Here is a 22085-nt window from a genome sequence, read left to right on the forward strand (position 1 = left end):
ATACTCAGAACATGAACTTATGTAGGTGCATTATAAACCAACAATATAAACTAGAAGATTCTCATAAAATACCTTAAAATATGTTATTGCATCATACATCAGCAATACAATAACTAGCATTCAAAGTCCATTCTTAAATACAGTTTTACAGTCAGATTGGAATACTAAGAAAGAACTTGTAAGCACACACGAGACACCTAATGTGATGTCTCCATGGACAATGGGTTTGTGTCCATTGTCTTTCGGCATGAGGTGTTACGTCCTCATGTTGGATGAGAGCTTAAACTTTCCGAATAACTCTCACAAGAGAAACTGAAATCTGAATCATAAAACCAAGCATGCCTCTGAAAGGACGAGACTCCCTCTTTTAAAGATCAACAGTGACTCTTAAGATTCCTATTTTGTCCATCGTCTTATCTCCTTTGTCACCTTTCTCCCCTCTTTAGTTAAAAGATACTTTCGAATAGTTTTAATTGAACTCCAAAGTCATTATTAATTGTTTTATAACTTGGATGTGTAATTTTCTTATGTCCCCAACCAGGGTCATTAGATGAAGTTTGTTGGATTATTTCCTCCCTCTTTGTTGTACATTACTTTTGTTTCCTAATGGAGTAGCACCAATCCACATTACTGAACTACCAAATGAATTTCATCAAAACAACTTCCGTCCTAATAGCTATAGGAGTAGATTAATTTAGTGTAGGATATACATGCTGCTCATTATTCATTATTAAACATTAGGGAACAAATATTAAGAAATTTAAATAGATAAAAGAGAATCAGTTCTAGTATTGTTGCAACTCGTCATTGTAAGTGAGAATTGAGATAGTGAATGAACTCACTATTAGGGATTATACTATTGTTTCCATATGTAGATGCATGTGCAAGGTGTTTGATTAGATTTGTTATATCTTATATTATCAGCTGATCTTACCTACCGACATAGTGGTAAAGTATATTGGGTCTAGTTGCTGATTGTGTGTTTATGTTACATTTTAATTGATTTAAAAACATAGAGGCCACCTTTGGGAGTGGCCTTTCTAGCTGATCATGAAGTGTAGGAGAGACTATCTACATTCATCAGCTGGAATTTTGCAATCCTTAATTTCTTGATTAATCCTGCTTTGCTTTCTTGATGAGAAATCCCCAACCCTAAAGGAAAGAAATGGTCTAGGATTGTGGACTTGTGAGTTTGGGACCTAATACCTTCCAGAAGCCAAGAGGAAGAAATGGTTCCTCTTGGAAACTGTTGGGTCCTAAAAATATATTGTGCATCATCATGGAATGGAGTATGATTTAGTCAAATCAAATCTGATCATTGACTGATCATCTCTAGTCTTCTTCAGTAATAATTTAATGTGTGAATAAAGACACATTTTACTGCTGTATCTGGTACGAACTGTCATCTTTATTATTACTTCATGCATTTAATTTATCAAATGTAGTAGTAAACATTTTATCAATCCAAAACACCCTTTTTTCAATTCAAAGCCATTTTGTGGTGTGCTTTGTTACTGACTGATACAAAATAATCATCCTATCCTAGTGATCTTAGGAAATGAAAAAATGTCTCGAGTAACTAACTTAATCTCAATCCAAACTACTCTAAGACAAACTTTTGTTCTTAGCAAAACCAGAACCTTTATTCTCTTAATTGATTTCCCCATCCAGCGGCTGACAAAGTCATATTCCTAGTTTCATTAACGATCACAACAGCTAACAGCTAGCAGAATTGCAATCATGAGGTGATTGCATATTGAAAGGTTCTAGTGTGATCATCCTTCACCAATTTTTGGCTTGTAGCTGGCTACCATTGTTTCTCTGCCCAAGTCATGGTGTAAAACTATCCTTGGAAACAGATTTAATATCAAATCTGGAGCTGGGTAGATGAGCTGAAGCAAGACTATTCTTCCATATGTTTAGGAGAAACTCTTTTATTTACAATATTGGGTAATCAGGTAGAAGGGCTCTTTTGGAGACACTTCCATGATCTAGGAAGATTTCATCTTCTGAATTGGTCATTTAATACCACTTGTTTGATATGAGAACAATTAAAAACATGTAGGAAAATACAGGGTTTACGCAGCAGCTGAAACATCTTATCCAAAGCGCAGCACAAACAGGTAATAGAAGATGAGTATAAAAAATCCAGGTACATGCTTACTCCATGTATGCAAAGTGTGACTAAAGCAAGTCAAGTGTGATGCTGCATGTCATGCCCCTGCTATGACAACAAATGCTTGCACTTCTTAGTAAAAGAAAATTGTCTTGTTTTAAAGAATATTTTTTTTGAAATCTAAATAAAACCCAAGCAAATGGCAAAGCGAGAATGACTGATCGGATCTCACATTTATATAAAGGTTGGTGTATACCTAAGTCACAAGGTTCGCCGAATTTTCGGCTCTAGATTCGAAATTTGGCGAACCTTAAAAAATATAGGAAAATTCGTGCAAAATCGTCATAAATTCGTACGACCAGTAAACAACCGCTTTTCTAAGAATTTCAATAAAAAGATTAATAAGTAGATGCCTTTGTTAACTCCACGACTAGGGCAAACTGTGGCGGAAATTATCAACCATTCTGCTTCAACAGTCGTTGCCTGCAAATCGTTGTGAGTCCTTGTCGTAAAATTTTTCTGCAACCTTTTCTTTTGGCGTCTCTTGCATAACCTATGAAATCTCTAGCGAGCGACTTCTCATATCCCTCCGCGTTTCAATCAAGTTGTGGAGGATTATTTAATTATAGATTTAGTCATACTTTTAAGGTTTGAGATTATTTAGTTTTAGGTTTAATAATAGTTTTGAATTATTATTATTATTATTACTTTATTAGTGTTATTAACTTTATATTATTTATCAAATATTAAAACATATCAATCTTATATTTTGTTTTTAATTATTATTAAGTTACTTAGTTTTATAAATTTAGTTCTCATTTATTTAATAATACATAAAGATTAAATATTTATTATTTGGTATGGTTTCATCTTATACTTTTTATTATTTATTACAATAATTTTATTATTTTTAATTATTTCACAATATAAAAAAATTAAGTGATTATTATACTTTTATATTTTTTTTAAAAATATTATAGTTTGATAGTTTTATTTTGTTTCTATATATAATTTTGCATTTAAAATAAATATTTGTTTCTTTCTTTTTAAGTAAAAATTATATATATTGAAGTTATTTAAAGTAGAATTTAATATTTATTTAATTTTCATAATAGAGTTTATTATTATATTTTTTTATGATTTTAAACTATTATACTTAGTAGCTTTATTTTTATTTTTTAAATTAATATAATGTTTAAAAAAATGAATTTAATAAATTTATTTAGTTTGTCGTTCATGAAAGTGGAATTTATTATTTATTTATTTGCATTATAGAATTTAAAATAACTATTCCTATATTTAGTTTTAATGTTTTTAAAATAAATATTAAATGATTTAAAATAAAAATAGTAATTTCTATTTTATCACACAAGTCAAAGTATGTGACAAAAAATGGTGCTAAATTGTATTGTACTAAATGTATAAAAGATTTTATTTATGAGAAATTTAACAAGGGAAAGAGACCATTTACTTGGTATTATTGGGGCTTGAGGAGGAGGTTTTAGAGCTTGTCAGCAAGTGACTAAGGAATTGAAAAGTTCTTTGCATGAAATTCATAAATATATAATAATAAATAACATATACTTCTATTTTTTTTTAAATTACATAAGGCGAATTTAATGTCGAATTTTTTTCGATTATTTTGACTTGTCGAACTTCATCCGAACTTCATAGTTGTCGAACTCGAACTCGAACTCGAACCTTGTGACTTAGGTGTATACACAGCGGTTTCTACAAGGCATATACACAGGATATTATTTATGTTTGAGGGGTGAGTTTATTAAGGGAGTGACCTCACAAGATTACCACAAAGATTTGTTATTAATATAACAAATAAGATTTTTCATTAAGGTAGCGATCTGATGTTTACAACAGCAATTTGTTAAGAAGCAGAGGATGGTGTGGAAAGGCACCACTCGCAAGAGGGACTATGACAGTAAAGGGGACACTACTTTTTCCTTACTAATTGAAGACTATAAAAAATATCTCCATTTGAAGAAACACATCAAGGAAGATCAAACGAGAAATGAAATGAGAGCAGCTTATCTCTATTATAAGAACCTGCATTCTCATTCAAAACTTTGGGTGGTCTAGTAAGTATTGTGGCATGCATTTTGGCAGTATATTTGATATATATATTTTGTATAGACCATAATATGAAATGCTAACTCTATTATAAGAACCTGCATTCTCATTCAACAATTTGGGCGATCTAGTAAGTATTGTGGTATGCATTGTGGCGTGGCAGTGTTTATATATATATATATATATATATATATATAGGCAATAATATGAAATGTTATTCTTTATTCAACTTATTTTACCACAAGCAATCATGTAGAGGTAAGGAAAGTCAAGGAGGAAGTGTAGATAAGAAATTCCTTTCAAAGTAAGTCTCTTCATGATGGATGTATGATATATTGCCACACGTGGGCTAGGGAGAGTATTGTATCCTGCCCTTGGGCATAGATAAGAGGAATAATCCGAGCACCCTATTGTGGTTTCCTCTCCAACCTCTACAATGGTTCATTGTTGGATTTAAATTAAGGGAAATCATAATCATAGGCAGATGAACAAGGTGTCATTGACTGGGAGAGCAGAGATGAGCTTCCCCACTAGGTAGAAAATGGACCAAGGTGGGTGTTGTATCTTCCCTTGGGTTTATTGTAAGGGATGCTTTGGGTTCCCTATCATGCTTCCCCCATTCAACTCCTTTATGGTTGAATTTTTGAAATGATATTACATGATTAATTGATCTGAAACTCTTGCTGAAGTAATTGGTCCTCTGAATTATATTTTCAGTTTGTCTAACACGATTTATCTAACTTAATATGGTAAAGTTATAGTTCTAACTATATTGGATTTCTTGCTTTGATCAAACTTTCGATTGTAGGGCATTCTCAAAAGAGGACATTACACTGCAGCTCCCACTCATATGTATCCTCATTTATTTATGCATTACTATTTATAGTCATCTGTTTTTAAACCACCTAGAGACCTTTAAAACTTTGGCAAAAAGCAACACCTAAGAACTTTAGTGTACAACATACAACCTAATGTTATACCACATCCTGAAAGGGATTCAAAGTATTCTTGGGAAGATACCCAAATGATCCCCAAAGTGATTATCTAGCATAGGGTTAGTTTACCAACCATTGGCTTTAATGTTATGTGCCTTATCGAGAAATGTGTGTATGCTACGACCTTAATATTGGTGTATATAGGGTTATGAATAGTCAACTTGTGGCTATCTTAATCCTTAAGTCATGTTATCATTATTATATTATTATTTAGGAAGGTAGGTCGGCCTAGGTGTTATATAGGGTTGTGTCTATTCAGCCTAAGCATAATTAGGTATATATAGGAGGTTGTGAGTCTTATTTCAAGATGAGATTGTGAAGTGTGTTTTCATTGGAGATATTTGGAGGTTACCCCCTCGAAGCGGCCCATTATTCTCAGTTATTATCAAGTATTTGTAGAATATTTCATATTATCTCTTCCATTGTGCAAGTTATTTCATTTTAAGTGGTATCAAAGCATGAGCTTGGCACCATAGAGGGAAGATTTTTTATCAATATCAGAGGCGATTTTCGGAAGAGCCTAACCTTCAGATTTTAGCAAAAATTTTAAAGATTTTTAAAGGGTTTTTGAAGACCATATTAAAGATGCTATAGTCCAAACTTTAGAGGAATTGAAGCAAATTTGAGCAAATTATTGCAGAATTACTATTTCTACACTATTTATTGAGATCTACATATCTCCCACATCCTGCTGAATTGGAGTATAACTTGTATTGGGTTTTTGAATGCATAGTAGAGGAGCCTACATTTCAAAGCTTGGAGAAATTGAAGCAAAAATAAGCAAGTTATTGCAAAACTAGGAAAATTTGTTCTCAAGGCAGCAGATTTGCTAATTTTTTGGATTTTTTCTGAGTAAGGGTATCTTGGCCCTAGTAAGTTACGGTTAAAAAAATACAAAAGAAATTCAGAGAATTAACATCTCATTTGTTTGATTTATTTCAAAAATTTGGTTTCCATCATGACAGGGCCTCCAACAAGAGGCAAAAAGAATGCTACCACACCAGGGAAATCCTCTGAGAAGGATTGGGAAACAACAAAGGATAGTAATCGCAATGAGGAAATAAGTAAGTTCAAGGAAGAGGTTAAGAGGGGTATGTGTGACCTATGAGGAGATATGTCAGATATACGAAGCATGTTAAGAGCCTATATGCATGAACCAAAGGAGTTCTCAAGCAATCAAAATGAAACCTTCAAGTCAACTAATAATGACACAAATTTTAAAACTCCGATAGGATCTAGGAATTTTTTTCCAAAGGTGGATATGCCCAAGTTTGATGGTAAGGATCCTCTAACATGGATAAACCAAATGGAGATTTTTTTTGAAATCCATCAAACCTCGTATGGACAAAAGGTCACGATGGCTTCCTTATATCTAGAACCAGATCAATTCATTTGGTATCATTGGCTTTCTACTCATCGGAAGAAAAAGGGTCTTATTGTATCATGGTCAATTTTTATAGAAGAACTCCTAGCACAATATAGCATTAGTGTGACAGACAACTTCTTTAGCCAGCTTGCTAAGCTTCAACAAACAAGATCAGTTAAGGTTTATATTCAAAAATTCCAAAATCTATCCATAAGAGTGGATACAATTACAAAGGAGAACTTGAATGATTTATTCTTGGGTGGTCTCAAGGACTACATTCAACATGAGGTACACATATTTAGTCCTAGCTCAGTAAATAAGTCTTTTATATTGGCACGCAGGGTAGAGAAGTTCTTGATTCTTAGAAAGCAAGGGGCTAATGTGACAAGAGAAAAAGGATATTCAACACCTTCTCTTCCTCAACCTACCAGGTAGACTCCACAACAAATTGAGGAGAAAAGAGCAAAAGGGTTTTGTGTTTCAATTGTGGTAGCAAATATTGTCGAGCACATAAATGTAGTGAAAAGAAACTGTTCTATATATTGAAGCTCTAAGTGAGGAAGAAGAGGATGAACTCATATTAGAGGAGGATAGGGAGTCAGGTGAGGAATCACATGATTCTCAACCAATCATTTCTTGTCATGCACTTTTAGGTTTCAATGCACGACAAACACTCAAGGTAGTGGGTTTCTTAAAGAAGCAAAAAGCAACTGTGTTGATCAACTTAGGTAGTACTCATAATTTCATCAACAAAAATTGGGCAACTCTTCTAAATTGTTTTATATATCCAACTCCAGAGTTTCAAGTTCTGATTGCAGATGGGGTACAATTAGTTGTTCAGGGAAGTGTCATAACATCAAATTATCCATGGGAGATTATCAACTTGATACCCCAATGTATGCGATATCCATGGGTGTGACAGATATTGTTTTGGGAGTACAATGGCTTACTACATTGGGAACAATTGAGATGAACTTCCAAGAACTATTCATGAGACTTCAACCAAAAGGAAAGGTAGTGGAGCTAAGGGGGTTGAAGGCAAAATCCCCACAGATGGTAAGCTCTCATCAAATGCCAAAGTTGCTTAAGAAAGGAGCAGATGGATTTGCAGCCTAGCTATGTTCATTAGAAGTCTCTCAATCTAATGCTCTTACTCATCTAGATTTACAAGCAATAATTGATTGTCACTCAGTGATCTACTCATCCTAGGCAATGAAGACAAAGCAGATCTTAGTGGAAAGCTTTTTGTATGACAAATTCACATTGGGATATTGGATCGTTCTCAAATTTTTTCTGTAAAACTCTTTTCATTAGTCTTTTGGATCACACTCCATGATCCATCATTAAAATTTAGAGAGGAAGTGAAGAAAAGTAATTTAGAACATTGATGGAAAGAGTTATACACAAGTAAAATCTGGAAACATCCAATATCATGGACTGATGAAATTTATTGTCTTTAGCTTTACATTTATTACATCATTGTTAAGCTAGAGAATTTTGGCAAGAGTCCTGTAATTCTATGCTTGCGCAAAATAATTTGAGAATGATAAGAAATGTTGTCAATGATGATTACCGACCTTCCCCTTAGGTCATTAATTTTCCATTTATAGCAATTTGAAACTTGCAAATGAATTAATAGCATGCAATTTGTTGTGTGTTTCATTCAAATTACAACTGCAAAGCCAGTTTTGTAATATACAAGTTTTTTTATCCCAGGTAACATGCGGACCAAAAGTCAAAGTTGAAGCCTTGAACACAGAAAATGGTGAATGATGAATGAAATTATAGTATGAGTATTGAAATAGAGACTCATTTCGGGATGATTTATTTTACATATTTACTTTTGGAAAAGATTAGTTGGTGACAAGGAAACAACAGGCTACACTATCAATCTTGGTAGATGTGCAGTTTCATGGTTTAGTAAGAAGTGACCTACTGTTTATTTGTTCGCACAAAATAAAAACGAGACAATGGTCAATTTTGCATGAAAAATCATATAATAGAGAGAATATGTACTGTGTATGTGTTGCTTTTTAATCAATCGATTTGTATTAATAACATAGTTGTTTTTTGGATTCTCGAATGCTTGTATGAAGTATCTTTTTCTTCTTATTGAAAATAGGAATTGTGTAATGTCCCCACTTTAGCAGTTGTCCAGTTGTGTGACCGTTGGCCTTTTATTTTATTTTATTTTATTTTATTTATCCCACATTGCTTGTGAAAAGTGGTCGACCCTATGAAGCAGGAATAAAAAGAGATCTTGTGGCTATTGTTAGGCAAGTTGAATATGAGAAGAAATTGGATGCGTAAGTTATGGATTTGTTTTTGGCATTAGACGATGTCTATCCTCTCTTGTGACATTCTAGACGTCATTCCTTTGGGGTTTGGCCTTTGGAATTCATTGCTATTAGCTTCATTAATAGGCAGCTTGGGCGCATTTCTAGCTATAGGCGGATTGGGTGTTTGCTCATATCATTCTCAGTCCTTGTCCGATACTTATGCCATGGTGGAGAAATGTTTTTATGAGGGTCTTGGACTAATTGAAGGTAGTTTTTACTGTACCAACACTGTAGCGCGACACTATTCATATTACTGTAGCAGCAAGTTGGAAATCATGACTGGAATAACATGTTATAATGCTGGAGTAATTAGTGAGTTGGAAAGTTTGCTACATATTTGATTTTATTAGCTTGAAAACTAGTATTATTTCAATAGTAGTTAAATTTTCAGTTTTGCATAAATTCCTTCTTGTTCATGTTATGTGGTTTCAAATCTATGCAAAGACATTAAAATCACTATCAACAGTTGGTTCGGTTTTTTGGGCATTTCTAGGGTGCCCATTACAAATTGTAATATATTATACAACAAATGTGTGGGCCCTATAGAATCATGCTTCATAACAGAGGTTAATAAACCCAATCCATGTTTTGAAAACAATTTCAATGTTGAAGAAAACTTTTCATGGCTATTAGCCTATTATTTTCATTCTTGTACGTATGTGTGTGTGTATGCACACATTATTACATGCATTATACATACCTGTGTAGAGAAAATGCATAAATGTGTTTGCATGCATTTTTCTGTCTCTATATGTGTATGGAATTTCACTTTTTAATTCCTCTAAGAGTTTGAAGACTAATATATTGAAAACTTAAATATTTCAATGATATGTTTCAAATACTAAACTCAAATTTCTGTGGAGGCAGATGTTTGAAAGACTACCGCATAGGAAAACTCAACGATCATCTGAAGCTACATGCAGAATTGCAAAAAATCTATAGCCCAGACAAAATGTAGTAGTTACATTTGCTTCAGTTTTTGAATAACATGAGAACTTTGTATTCTCACTGCTTATTCTCAATTTCAAAATTTTCTGAATATCAATTTGGACAATGTTGAAGGTCAGTTGCAAGTTATGATCTTGGCTCAACATATAAACATGAAGCTTCAAAACTAACAAAATGATGTTTTCTTTGTACTAATCTCAAAGAGCAGGCTTTGATGCAGAAGCAATAGAAAGATAAGATCCAAGTTAGAAGTTGATCCCTTCAAATTATAGAGTACAACATTATGTCAAGTTTAAGACATGGACCTGATATTTTTTTGTCTGATGTCAACTTTCTTAGATGCAATTTATTGGTAATGTTGGCATAAATGTCTAAACTGAACTTCAGAGGAGTGGAAAAAGGCTGAGATGGAGTTTCTTAGAAATTTATGCCTTTAAACATGTAGGAAAAAATGCTTTTCAATAAGCATACCATTAGAGATTCAATACGCAATTTTACTTAGGAGAGGGCAGTAAGTTTGAATTTTCACCAATGTTTCAAAGATGCATGCATCATAACAAGGTAAGGAAAGGCATATTTTTAGCTGATAAAGAAGACATTCTATGCTTGTTTTTTCTTTTTGCTTTCTAGCTGAAAGTGATGCAGTGGACACTTGCAGCCAACTAAAAGGGAAAATAATGCTTGTAACTTATAACATTTTTTGAATTTTGATTTGATACAATACCAAAAACAAAACAAGAAAATGTTTCAGTTTTATGTAGAGCAATTACATCTGATTTATGAGTAATTGCTCATGATGGAAGACATTGCAAAAGGCAAAGAAAACTTCAAAATACTTTTAATTCAATAATAAAAATTTAAAAACTTTGTAATTATTAAGAAGCATTTACGCCATATATACCTGACTGTTCTTAACAAAAGAATGACGCTTTACTCCAAAATAAAATACCTCAGTGAAATCATGATTGGATACTTGATTAATAAAGATTTCTTCCTCCTTGTCTAAATTCAAGATTTCTAAAATAAGGTCTGTCGTTTTGCTCCCTGTGATGTAAACTTTTTGCACTTTCTTTGTACCTATGGTCCACGGTAACATATCAGAACATAAAACTACAAGCTGAAATCATGTTTCTCTCTAAGCTTCGAATACAATCTAATAGTGAAATCACAGTCTCTAGTGGGCATGGTGATTGATTATTACCCAAAACTTGAACAAGTCGATGGCACGTCAAATTTTGGCTCCTTGTTGCTGTTAATCTCATCCTTACAAAAGAGCCAGTAACTTTCTTGGTAAAAGTTCCAAGATCTTCAAGAAGATCTTCAAGAGCAACTCGTTTCAAGTATATTAACCTGACATTATGCACATTTATGGTAGCAAATTCATTTAGATTATCTTTTAGAGCTTTGACTCCATCTGCATTTTTTCGCAGTTGATGTCTTTTCACTCTCTTAGTTGTGTCTATTGGCACCTTATTCACCACAGAATCCTTGTGACTATCATCGGTAATTACATCCATCCTCTGAGGTTCATCTTTTATATTTCCTTGCGTGGGTATAATGTGTGATTCAAGGAGCCTATACATTTCAGGGAGCTGCAAACTATCTTTGCCAAAGAGCTTATACAATCTTTGGTCACAAAGAAATTGATTTCTTTTAAAAGGATGTTGAAGTTTATTCTCAGAAATGTATTTCAATAACAAATTCTTTACTTCAACCCAAGAAAGAGGATTTTTGGTCTCTTTACCCATGTGTGCAATCAGATTGATAAGCTCTTTAGAAGCCCATCCATCAAAATCCTTTACCAATGGTATACTTCTGTTTTCTGATCTGCATTCCAGTTCTTCAAACCTTACATATCTTGACCTCTTTGTATTTAACTGTTTTCGCTCATTCTTCTTACATTCTGTGTCTTGACTGTCCAACTTCTCATATGACCCAATATTTGATAACTTATCTTTCTTAAATATTCTTTCTGAATCTGTGTCATCCTTGATAGTGTCCTCATGAACTTGTGCTTTATGAAGATCTGCTAATGTTATTGAGTGTTTATCCTTTAGTTCAAGCCAATAATCCTTGAACAGGCCCTCATAAGTTCCCTTGTCAGTGAAATCTACTTCAGTCTGCAAACAACATTAACATAGAAGATAACACTCAGAAAAAACTAATTGAATTTAACTAACCGACAAAAAATTGTAAACATTGAATTTCTGAAATAAAAAACTAGCAGAAATTACATCAGTGAAGGATGTTTCATGAGCTTTCATTAGTCTATGTCAGATGGTCTAGAGGGCCAAACCTCAATCAAAGCATTACACAAAATAAGGAAGAACTTTCTGTAAATCAAATGATGGATATATGGTCAAGACAACCCACATGTATATTTTGAAATGCCGAATGAATATTATTCACCACAGAGGTTATGTGGGCATCGAAATTATATACAAAAGCAACCAACATGTTAAGAAATTTAATAGGAGAACAACTGAACCTTAGTTTGTAAAGATTATTTCAACATCTGTCTAAGGCTTTCCTAATGTTACATGAAACTACTGGAGGAGCCAATATCTAGACCTTATAGCAGCAGTGAGATTGACATAACTATGTGAGGTTGTTGAAATGGACCTTTCATTTTCTGCATATTAGATTCATAATAAGTTTTTTTAACAATAAATTTATGTCTCACCTTTCTTTATTGCCATTCTTGATATGAATGAATTTTCTGCAAACTACAATTTCTGAGTTGTGTTGAATAGGTCTTATCCCACGCTAAAAATTTTGTTTCATGTTTTGTCTTCCTACTTCACATCTACTAAACTGCCTGCTATCTCCTATAGGCACTAAGAATTTTTATGTGTTATAGCAAATTTCACTTTCTACGAGTAGTCATCCTGCCCAAGTGATCACATTAATGTTTTATCTTATAGTTTTCTGTCCAAGGGCATAAGCCCTAAAAGATTCCCTTCATCTTTAGGGTGATATCATTCATCACAGGGTTGTTTCAATCAGCATGCAAGTATCTTTCCTTTTCTTTTGAATTGGGCTGACATTACTTTATTAGGAAATGCACGGACATAGTTGAAACTCGCTGGACCTGCATCTCACCGATTACTAAATGTAGATGTATTGAATCTAAAATTCGGGCATCTCAAAAGTTGGTCTTATGGAGTTAAATGGGTCGATTGATTTGTGGTAATATTTTTTATTTTATTTTTTTCAATCCAGGCATGTATTTGTTCGGATGTTGACCAAAAATCCGTACAATTCATTATTAAACAAGTCGTCTAATCCAAATAATCCGATTTTGATTTGTGTTCTTTTGAAATGAATTTTACAAGAGCTTTTCTTTTGAAAAGAAGTTTACAAGAGTTTTTTCCAAGCGAAGTACTTTTGTTGAAATGCTTACTCCCTTTGCTTATAGCTCTATTCACCATCCCGAAGAGAACCAGTATATTTAAACCCAAGGCACCACTCCAAAGGCGTAGTTAAATGAATACTAAGAATCCGAATAAAAGATCAAACCATAGATTTTGAATACGTGGTTACTCAGAACTGATCACATGAATCTGTATGTCTAGAATTTAGCATCGACTCAACTTACTTATCTTTGAACAATTGATCATCTATCATATTTATAAAGGTATTTATAAAGGTCTAAGAAGACATTAAACGGGTTCGCTCATCCTCTTAAAATTTTTGCCCTTCGAACATTTTGATATGTATTTACAGATTCATATAATGGTCTTTGGTTGTAAGTCAAATTCCTATTGATATGGTTGTCCTTAGAATTATTATTATTATTGTTTATTCATAAATGTAATAATTTATAAGCTAAAATAACTTAATAATATTGATCACATTCAAAATATATATATATAAATATCGAAAGGTAGCTAAAATAGTTCAATATTTGATCACATTCTCATGAAAATAGCTTCCTTCAAATTGGAAATAATTTCAAAGGGGCTTTAGAAATATGACCTCGTTCAAGTATTAAAAATAATTTAATATTATCTTGTCCAAGTATTTTACAAACGGCTATCATACATCATCTTTGAGTACTTAGTATTCCCTTAGATGGATTGAAGAAAGCCACAACATGCCCTCCAATAGATAATTGTTGGAATTAAAGTGTGAGTTACAACTTATGCATTTTCAACTTTAAATTAAAAGCAAATCTTTATAAAAATCTATGAACAAATGGTGTATATATAGTGTGTGTGTGAGAGAGAGAGATAGAGTTACAACGTATGAATTTGCAACTTCAAATTAAAAGTAAATTTTTATAAAAATTTATGAACAAAAGGTATATATATATATATATATATAGTAAAATTTATGATATATGATATATTAAGGGTCATTTTAATTTTAATTTGTGAAAATTTAGATATTTATGAAAATGAGATATAATAAATTGTTGAAATTTAGAATATTAAAAAATAATAAAAGAATATTTTGTAAAGAAAGATTTTTGACAAAGAATATTATTGAAAAAAGTTGAACAATTCTTTAAAATTAAAATTAAAATAAATGGGTCTTATAATTAGAAAAGTATTATATGATTCAAATATTCTAATTACATTATTGTTCTCTTTCACACATGCTTTATTCCTATTTTTTGTATTAAATTTTATTTTTTTAAAGAATATAAAGTCCTTGCAAAATCAATTTAAGAAAAAAATAAATTCAAAACATGCATTTTTATCATAAAACTTGATTGTATAAGAATCAATTCAATTTTGTTAAAAAAATTGAATATATTATTGAAAAACAAAGTTTTATATAAAATATATAAATAAATAATTTCAATTAATAATGTGATCTATAAATATATAAAAGAAAGATTAAACACAGTTAAAACTTGTTTTTGTTTTAAATCACTCAATACACTTCTCTGAAAATAAAATTTTTAATTATCTATTAATTTTTAATTTTAGATGTAATGTTAATAAAATAAATCTGTTTAAAGATTTAATTAACAAATTAAAAAATATAGAAAACTTACCCCCTCTGAATCAATATCTTTATTTTCTTCTATCATGTTGACAAGTTTAAAACACTCCTCGCACAAGCCCTTTCGTTTCTTATTGAGGAAAAAGTCAGCTTCATCCAGACATTCTTTGCAATAAGAATTTTCACATGTATAACAAAAGAACTTCGCCTGAATGTGACAATCCGTACATAAATGCCAACCTGAAATAATAATATATATTGGTCACTTGATTGGAATTCAAAACAGTAGACATTATAAATTACTTTTCAAAGATAATGCTTCAAAAATATATATTAATTTTTAAACATAAAATAAATCACTGTAATGCTTTTGACACTCTTTTTATAAAAATGTAATAGAATAATATCTTAGGTTTTTTTTATTAAAGAGATAAGATAAAATAAAATGTAATGGAATAATATCTTAGATTTTTTATTTATTAAAGAGAATTTAACTATTCTATTTTAGATCTTTCAAAACTTTACTCAGTTATAAGTGTATTTCTAAAATCTAGATAGTTTAAGAAATTTCTTACCACAAATCCATTTCCCTCCTTTAAAATATTTTTCATCTCGATTAACACAACTTCCATGGTATGCTTTTGTACAACATCTGTAAAACACAAATTACAAATAATTTAATAAATAAAAAACTATTAAAAAGAAATTAATAAATAAAAATATAAAATTTATTCTGAATTATATAATTATCAAAAATAAGATTTTGGTTCATCTTCTATTTCCTTGCAAGCACCCAGAACTTGGCATCGAACAAAAACTGAAGAAAAACGTTTTCTGCTTCCCAAGCAGAATTTAAATCTTTTGCTCTAGAAAGGAAGCTTACTCTTGCAAGGGAAAATTTCAAGATTTAGTCATTGTTCATTTTTATTTTAAAAGAAAAAGCGATTATGAGTTAAAAGAGGTTTGCTTAAAAAAGGATGCACCGAAGATTGTTTCAACTCTGATTTCTACACACAAATGGAAACCTCGGAAAAGCAGCTAAAATCAAATTTTTCTCAAATCTCAAACTATTAAATTGGAAACCTGCAAAAAAACAGCTTAAAACATATCACTCTTCCTCAAATCTCGTAATAAAACTTGAAAAATCGAAGCTGACAACTGAAATAACGCTACAGAGTTGAGAAATTTCAGCTGAAAACATAATTTCTGTCAAACCTAAAATAAAACTTCAATATTTGCCTTCAAAATGCAAAAGCAACAAAAATTTTACGGTGAAGAGAAATGCTAACAGTAACAACATTAAAATGCAAACGACATTTACATACACATGGTCACAGAGAACTAAATCCCCGCCGTCCAAGCAAACGAAGCATACATCCTCGCCGCTGTCTAATTCTTTCCTGCGTTGCGTTTTCATGCTACTATTTCTGCATATACCAGAAATTGCCTCGGCATTCAAGCTCATTTCACTCGTATTTTTGATAATCTTCAGTCTTTTCCGCTTCCTTTTCTTTCTTATATCAACCTTTCAGTATGCATATTTGACACATAAAATGCATGAGAATAAAAAGATTGAGAAAGATTTGGCAGAATTGCATGCATTATCTCGTATGTGAGAAGTCACTGTAATCTGATGGATCCGTATTTCTGTACGGTCTCCATTGATAGGCGTCCATGTGACTGTGCTATCATGAATCGACATGTATTTACTGAGCTACGAATCATTCAGTACCAAAAATGTGATATTTGGAGTACTTATTTGATGATTAGGAGTATAATTTCATAGAACTAGTGTGCCAATACCTGTAATCATTTTATTTAGTAGCATACTTTCTCTTTTCTGCTTCCTCGTTCCATCGCATTCCTTCTGTTTTCTTTCATAAAAGCGGTAACTACCTACTTGGTGTTGTTGCCCAAGTTGACAATAGTGGCAATCCTAGGTGCATAGGCATTCTAGAGCGGTTTAAAAAATTTAGTAGTCTTGAATGCACTATAAAATAACAAAAATAAAATAAAAACAATAATTTTACACTAGGTGTCAAAACTTTCGGGCAAATATCAATTCACGAGACTTAATTTTATTTTTCCAATTAATTTTATTTTCCCAAGCTCATAGATCAAAGCAAAATTGATTTGAGATGGAAAATTTGTGGAGTATCATTTGATTTAGTTTTGGAAATGTGGTGTATTTTCTTTAAAAAACTGTTGTGTTATAGAGACACAATGGATGACCTATTTCTTATTTTATTTTATTTTTATTGGAAGGTTTAAGAATTTTATACATGTCTACTCGAGCACTTCTTCAGCTTAGAACCAAAAGGATGTTTTTTCATTGCATTACCCAAATAAAAATGTTGAAGTATTATTTAATAGATATAAGAATATTCATTGATATAAATAAATATAATATTATTATTATTTGTCATTGCATTAATCAAATAAAAATGTTAAAGTATGATTTGATATATAGGAATATTCATTGATAAAAATAAAAATAATAATGTTATTAAAAATTAGTAAAACTTAGTTTTAATTGAATTATCATTCTAAAATTAATATTATTTTCATTACATTAGCAAAATAAAAATATTTTTTGTTGTATTAATCATCGAGAGAGTAAAAAGTATAAAAAATTACAACAGAAGCCTAAGGGCAAAGAGCAAGCCCAAGGGAGCGAAAGTATCAAGATCTCATGATATGCAACAAGACAAAACACAAAGACAAGCACAGCTGCAAATGCTAAGCAAGAACATCATCATGGTCCTCCAACCAGGTCGTCCATCCTTGCGCTCCTTCCATCCAAATAACTTTTTTTCCTATCCAAGCACTGAGCATACATATCGAGCTTATCATAAGGAGTACCGGTGCATCTAATCTCTTCAACCAAGTTGCTCAAGGCTCTGTCAAAGGCATTTTTGTCTTCTAATATATTAGCCATCTCATATCCAAGTTTCATCTCGTAAATGAACATCTCAGCATGCCCATCCTTAAGGAATCTCATCAGCTTACCATGTTCCAAATTCATGATGCAGCACACCTGAGAAGCAATTTTAAAATGGGTGAGTTCTCTATAAAACCTAGTAAGACTTCTATCTATGCCTTGAAATTTGGCTTCATTTCTACATTTCCAAATGAACCAAAGAATGAAAGAATATGCCAGAAAAGGTTAGAATCTTTTTTCAAACCATGTATAAAACCAGTAATGATATCAATAATGTAAACATTTTTGGTAATAGAAAAACCAAACATTAACCAGATTTCTTTAGCAAAAGTACAGTCAAAGAAAATATGCCTCATGGTTTCAGGAACTCTACAAATACAACAAGTGTCAAAATTAGCAGAATGATTTCTAACAAGAAGCTTATCAAGAAGGAGCTGCCATTTAAAACACTTAACCTTAGGCAGAATAGGAGACTTCCATAATTTATCAAAGGATTTCTACCAATCAGTAGTGCTGAAGTTGCAATACCAAATTGTATTAACATGATTAATAACAGAATTATCAGAATTAAGGAAATTATATATGACTTTCGCTTTAATTTTTGTCAGCAAGGTCCCATCTTTCCATCTGAAGGAAAGGTATCTATGTGAATCAATATCAATATCTCTAGGGAGATTTAAACAATTGCATGCATTCTTGATAAGATTATAAGTTCTGATTTGAGAGTCAGGAAGGCCAAACCTGGTAGAAAGATTATGCCAACTTGTAAGAGTATCCAATTCCATAATATCCATAATACATTTAATCCCCTTAGAATTCCAAGCTCTCGCAGAGCAACCTTTAGTAAGAGCAAGAGGCTTATCCAAATTGGTGAGGTTCCACCAAATAGAACATTCCCCCTGAATGGAATATTGGTGATCAAAGCAGGTGTTATCAATGTAATATTGAACAATTTCCTAGGCCTTCCAAATGGATCTAAAGACCCAGGTCCCTTGAACAGAGACAGCAAATCAGCCAACCACCAGGTCGCAGAAGGGGAGATCCTTCCAGGATTTGGCATGCTTAGGGGCCCCACATTGTATATTATTCCTGATAAGGACTTTCCAGGGCTTGTCACCCTCCAAAGCTTGAAAGATCCATTTGGAGGCAAGAGCAATTCCTTGGAGTCTAAGATCTTTAAGTCTAAGACCATTGGCTCTTTTGTCAAGATGACACCAATTCCATTTCACAAGATGGGATTTTTTGTGGCCTCTACCATCCGACCAAAGGAAGCTACAGATGGCCTTTTGAACTTCATAAATCTGGTAGTTGCTAAACACCCAAGCAGAGGAGTAGTAAATGCTGTAGGAGGAAATAATTTTTTGACAGACTTGAACCCTTCTAGCGAGAGAAAGAGTCTTATGATTCCATTTATTAAGTTTATAAAGGATCTTATCTTTGACCCAATTCCACATATCCTTGAGAGAAGGGGCAATAGAGAAGGGGATGCCAAGAAATCTGACAATCTTATTAGGTCCACCCCAAGTATAACCAAATTGATCTAACCAGTCAAGGGAATTAGTTTTCCATCCTAGCATAATAGACTTAGCATTAGAGATATGAGCCCCAGAAGCAGTGCTAAATATTTCAAGCTTTTGATTAAGACAGTAGATATTATGCTGTGAAAGTTCCAAAAAAATAGAGTTATCATCGGCAAACTGAATGTTCAACAGCTCAGAATTGTCAGGAAGGTTAATTCCATGAACTCTAGGAGAAAGGGAATTGTCACGAAGGAGGTAAAAAAGGGCATCAAAAGCAATGACAAAAAGAGTAGGAGCAAGAGGGCAGCCTTGCTTGATGGAGCATGAAAGATTGATAGGTTTAGAGAAAGCACCATTAACTTCAATAAGAGCTGAGGCATCAGCAAGCAACACCTTAACATAACTACAAAAATTAAGAAGAAAACCAAAAGCTCTTAACATCTTGATAACAAAGTCCCATTAAACTCTATCATAAGCCTTTTCAAAGTCCACAAGTAGCATAGCAACTTCTTGATTAGAAGTCTTAGCCCATTCCATAGCTTCCCAACTAGTGATTAGGTTCTCCAAAATGTACCTACCTTTAATGAAACTAGTTTGAGTGGGGCAGATAAACTTAGGAAGCACCTTTTCAAGCCTAATGGCAAGGACTTTAGCAAGAATTTTATAAGAAACATTAAGCAGAGTAATAGGTCACCAATTCTTCATAAGGACCTTATCACCAGACTTGGGAACAGGTTTGATGATACCAATATTTATAGAGGACTCCAAAGAGCCATTATTGAAGGCTTCAATATACAAATTATGCAAGTCTTGAGAAACCCAATCAACATTAGATTTATAGAATTTAGTAGGGAGCCCATCAAGGCCCGAAGCTTTATCATCCTTGAGTTTACGGATAGCATCAGCGATCTCCTGAGGAGAGACCATATTTTGGAGCAAGAGAGAGTCTTCCTCAGTAATCTTAGTGGGAATAAGGGTCAGACAACGATCTCTAATATTAGTAGAGTTAGGAGAAATCTCAAAAGATAAGAGATTAGAATAAAAATCCCAAAAAGCATTCATAATGTCATGAGGTGAGAGAATTTCTCTACCATCAACAACAATTCTATCTATTCTTTCCTTCACCTGTTTTTGCTTTAGAAGATTAAAAAAGAACTTGGATCCTTTATCTCTGAATTGAAGCCACTGATTTCGGGACCGAGTTGAGGCTCCTTTAATCTTAATTTGTCGATGCTTCCTAAGCCTATCCCTAGCATGGGAGACTTTCTCAACTTAGGATGATTTTGAATGTTTGTTTCTAGAGAACAAAGATGCTCAGAAAGCAATTTCTCCACTCTTCTAAAGTCTTTGGCCTTTTTCTGACCGAAGGTTTGAAATATTTTTTGCCACGAAGAAACATTTGTGTTCCATCTGGTAGTGTGGGAAAGGTGCTTATTATTAAGATTGAAAAATCTAACCATTTTTATAGCAATCAAAACTTCTTGATCATTGAGCAGGGAAGTGTTCAGAATGAATTTCTTATCATGAGGGGCTGATAAAGGGACATCATTTCTAAGATTAATAATGGCAGAAATGGGTGAGTGATCAGAAAGGGAGGAAGGATGAACAACAATAGCAGGTGAAGAGGGGGAGGAAGAGAAAGAAAAGAAGTCACGATTAGCATATATCCTATCAAATCTACAGTAAATACGATTGGGACCCTATTAGAAATTACACTAGGTGAATCTTAATCCAGAATTGTTGCAAGGATGATCAAGAACAGGATCAAAAAGATTAAAATGATGCAGGAATCTATCCCAATAAATCTTCTCTGACCCTTTCCAATCAAAGGGAGCACCTCCAGATTTGTCAAGGTTGGAAGCAATCATATTAAAGTCTCCTCCAATGATCCAGGGGATGTTAGGAAGGGAAATCATCCATTCCTATAATTGAATTCTTTCTTTATAACCATTGGAGGCGTAAATAGTAGAGATCCCAAAATAAGAGTCATTGTCGTTTATGACAACCCAGGATACTCTATTACATGGGGAAGAGCTTGAATCATGAATATGACTAGACCATTTAGAATGAAGGAGAAGGGCAACACCACCCTTACCTTTTGAGTGACTAGACTAAAACTTAATAGCATCTTTCCAGATGTGATCTAAAGCAAGATCAAGGGCAAAATCAACCACTTTGATTTCTTGCAACATCAAGCAATCAAGATAATTATGCATGCTAACCAACTTTTTGACAATAAACTTGCGATCAGGAGACTCAAGGCCTCTCACGTTCCAGGATAAGATCTTCATGAGGAACCAATATTGTTAGTTCTAGTAGAGAGACCACCTAGGTCTCCATTCTTTTTTTAATTTTTGGATCCCATGGGCCTTCCCTTCTTTTTGGAAGAAGGAAGCTTAGAGATCTCATCCTCATCATCGTTGAGTCCCTCATAGCTCTGACCCATGGAATGATCCATATCAGAAGGGGGACGAATATTGTTAAAAAGGGGGTTAGCATAAATATCTATCACAGAAGTATCCTCAATTTCATTTAAGGTCGAGAACGAATTCTTGCATGAAAGATCCTTGTTGTTATACTTCCCCGAGATAGTGAGGTTAGGAGTAGGTTCTAACTCTGGATCTGGAGGGATAAAGGATCGGTTATCTAGCAGAGCAATATTAGGATTAATATAATCCCTATCCTTATTAACACTTTGAGGAGCATTTTCAAGCAAGAGAATAGGACTAGGGTTTAGAATTTCAAAAGGGTTTGTTCTAGTCTTTCGAGAGCGAATTTGTTCTAGAGCCAATTGTTGGGCATTCTTTTGTCTATGTTTCCTA

The 22085-nt window shown here is 32.8% G+C and overlaps 1 protein-coding gene and 1 long non-coding RNA gene across 3 annotated transcripts in view; one reads left to right on the forward strand and one right to left on the reverse strand.

Annotated features, from left to right (window-relative positions):
* Positions 1 to 10105, forward strand: part of LOC149568459 (uncharacterized) — an 80183-nt gene extending 70078 nt beyond the window's left edge. For both annotated transcript variants that reach the window (XR_016361683.1, XR_016361684.1), the window contains exon 4: positions 9769 to 10105. This is a non-coding gene — a long non-coding RNA (uncharacterized LOC149568459). The remainder of the gene's footprint in view (positions 1 to 9768) is intronic.
* On the reverse strand, positions 8766 to 16652 carry LOC149568460 (zinc finger CCCH domain-containing protein 19-like). The gene is made up of 5 exons (XM_089817563.1): positions 16128 to 16652; positions 15378 to 15454; positions 14855 to 15042; positions 11051 to 11969; positions 8766 to 10926 (listed from the first exon to the last, which is right to left on the reverse strand). The coding sequence occupies exons 1-5, from the start codon at positions 16265 to 16267 to the stop codon at positions 10736 to 10738; spliced, it is 1515 nt and encodes a 504-aa protein (XP_089673689.1). The 5' UTR covers positions 16268 to 16652; the 3' UTR covers positions 8766 to 10735.
* Positions 16653 to 22085: the final 5433 nt, after the last annotated feature.

The sequence above is a fragment of the Cupressus sempervirens genome, chromosome 3 (assembly GCF_028749045.1).
Source record: "Cupressus sempervirens isolate cs-2001-9-10 chromosome 3, ASM2874904v1, whole genome shotgun sequence".
NCBI lineage: Eukaryota > Viridiplantae > Streptophyta > Pinopsida > Cupressales > Cupressaceae > Cupressus > Cupressus sempervirens.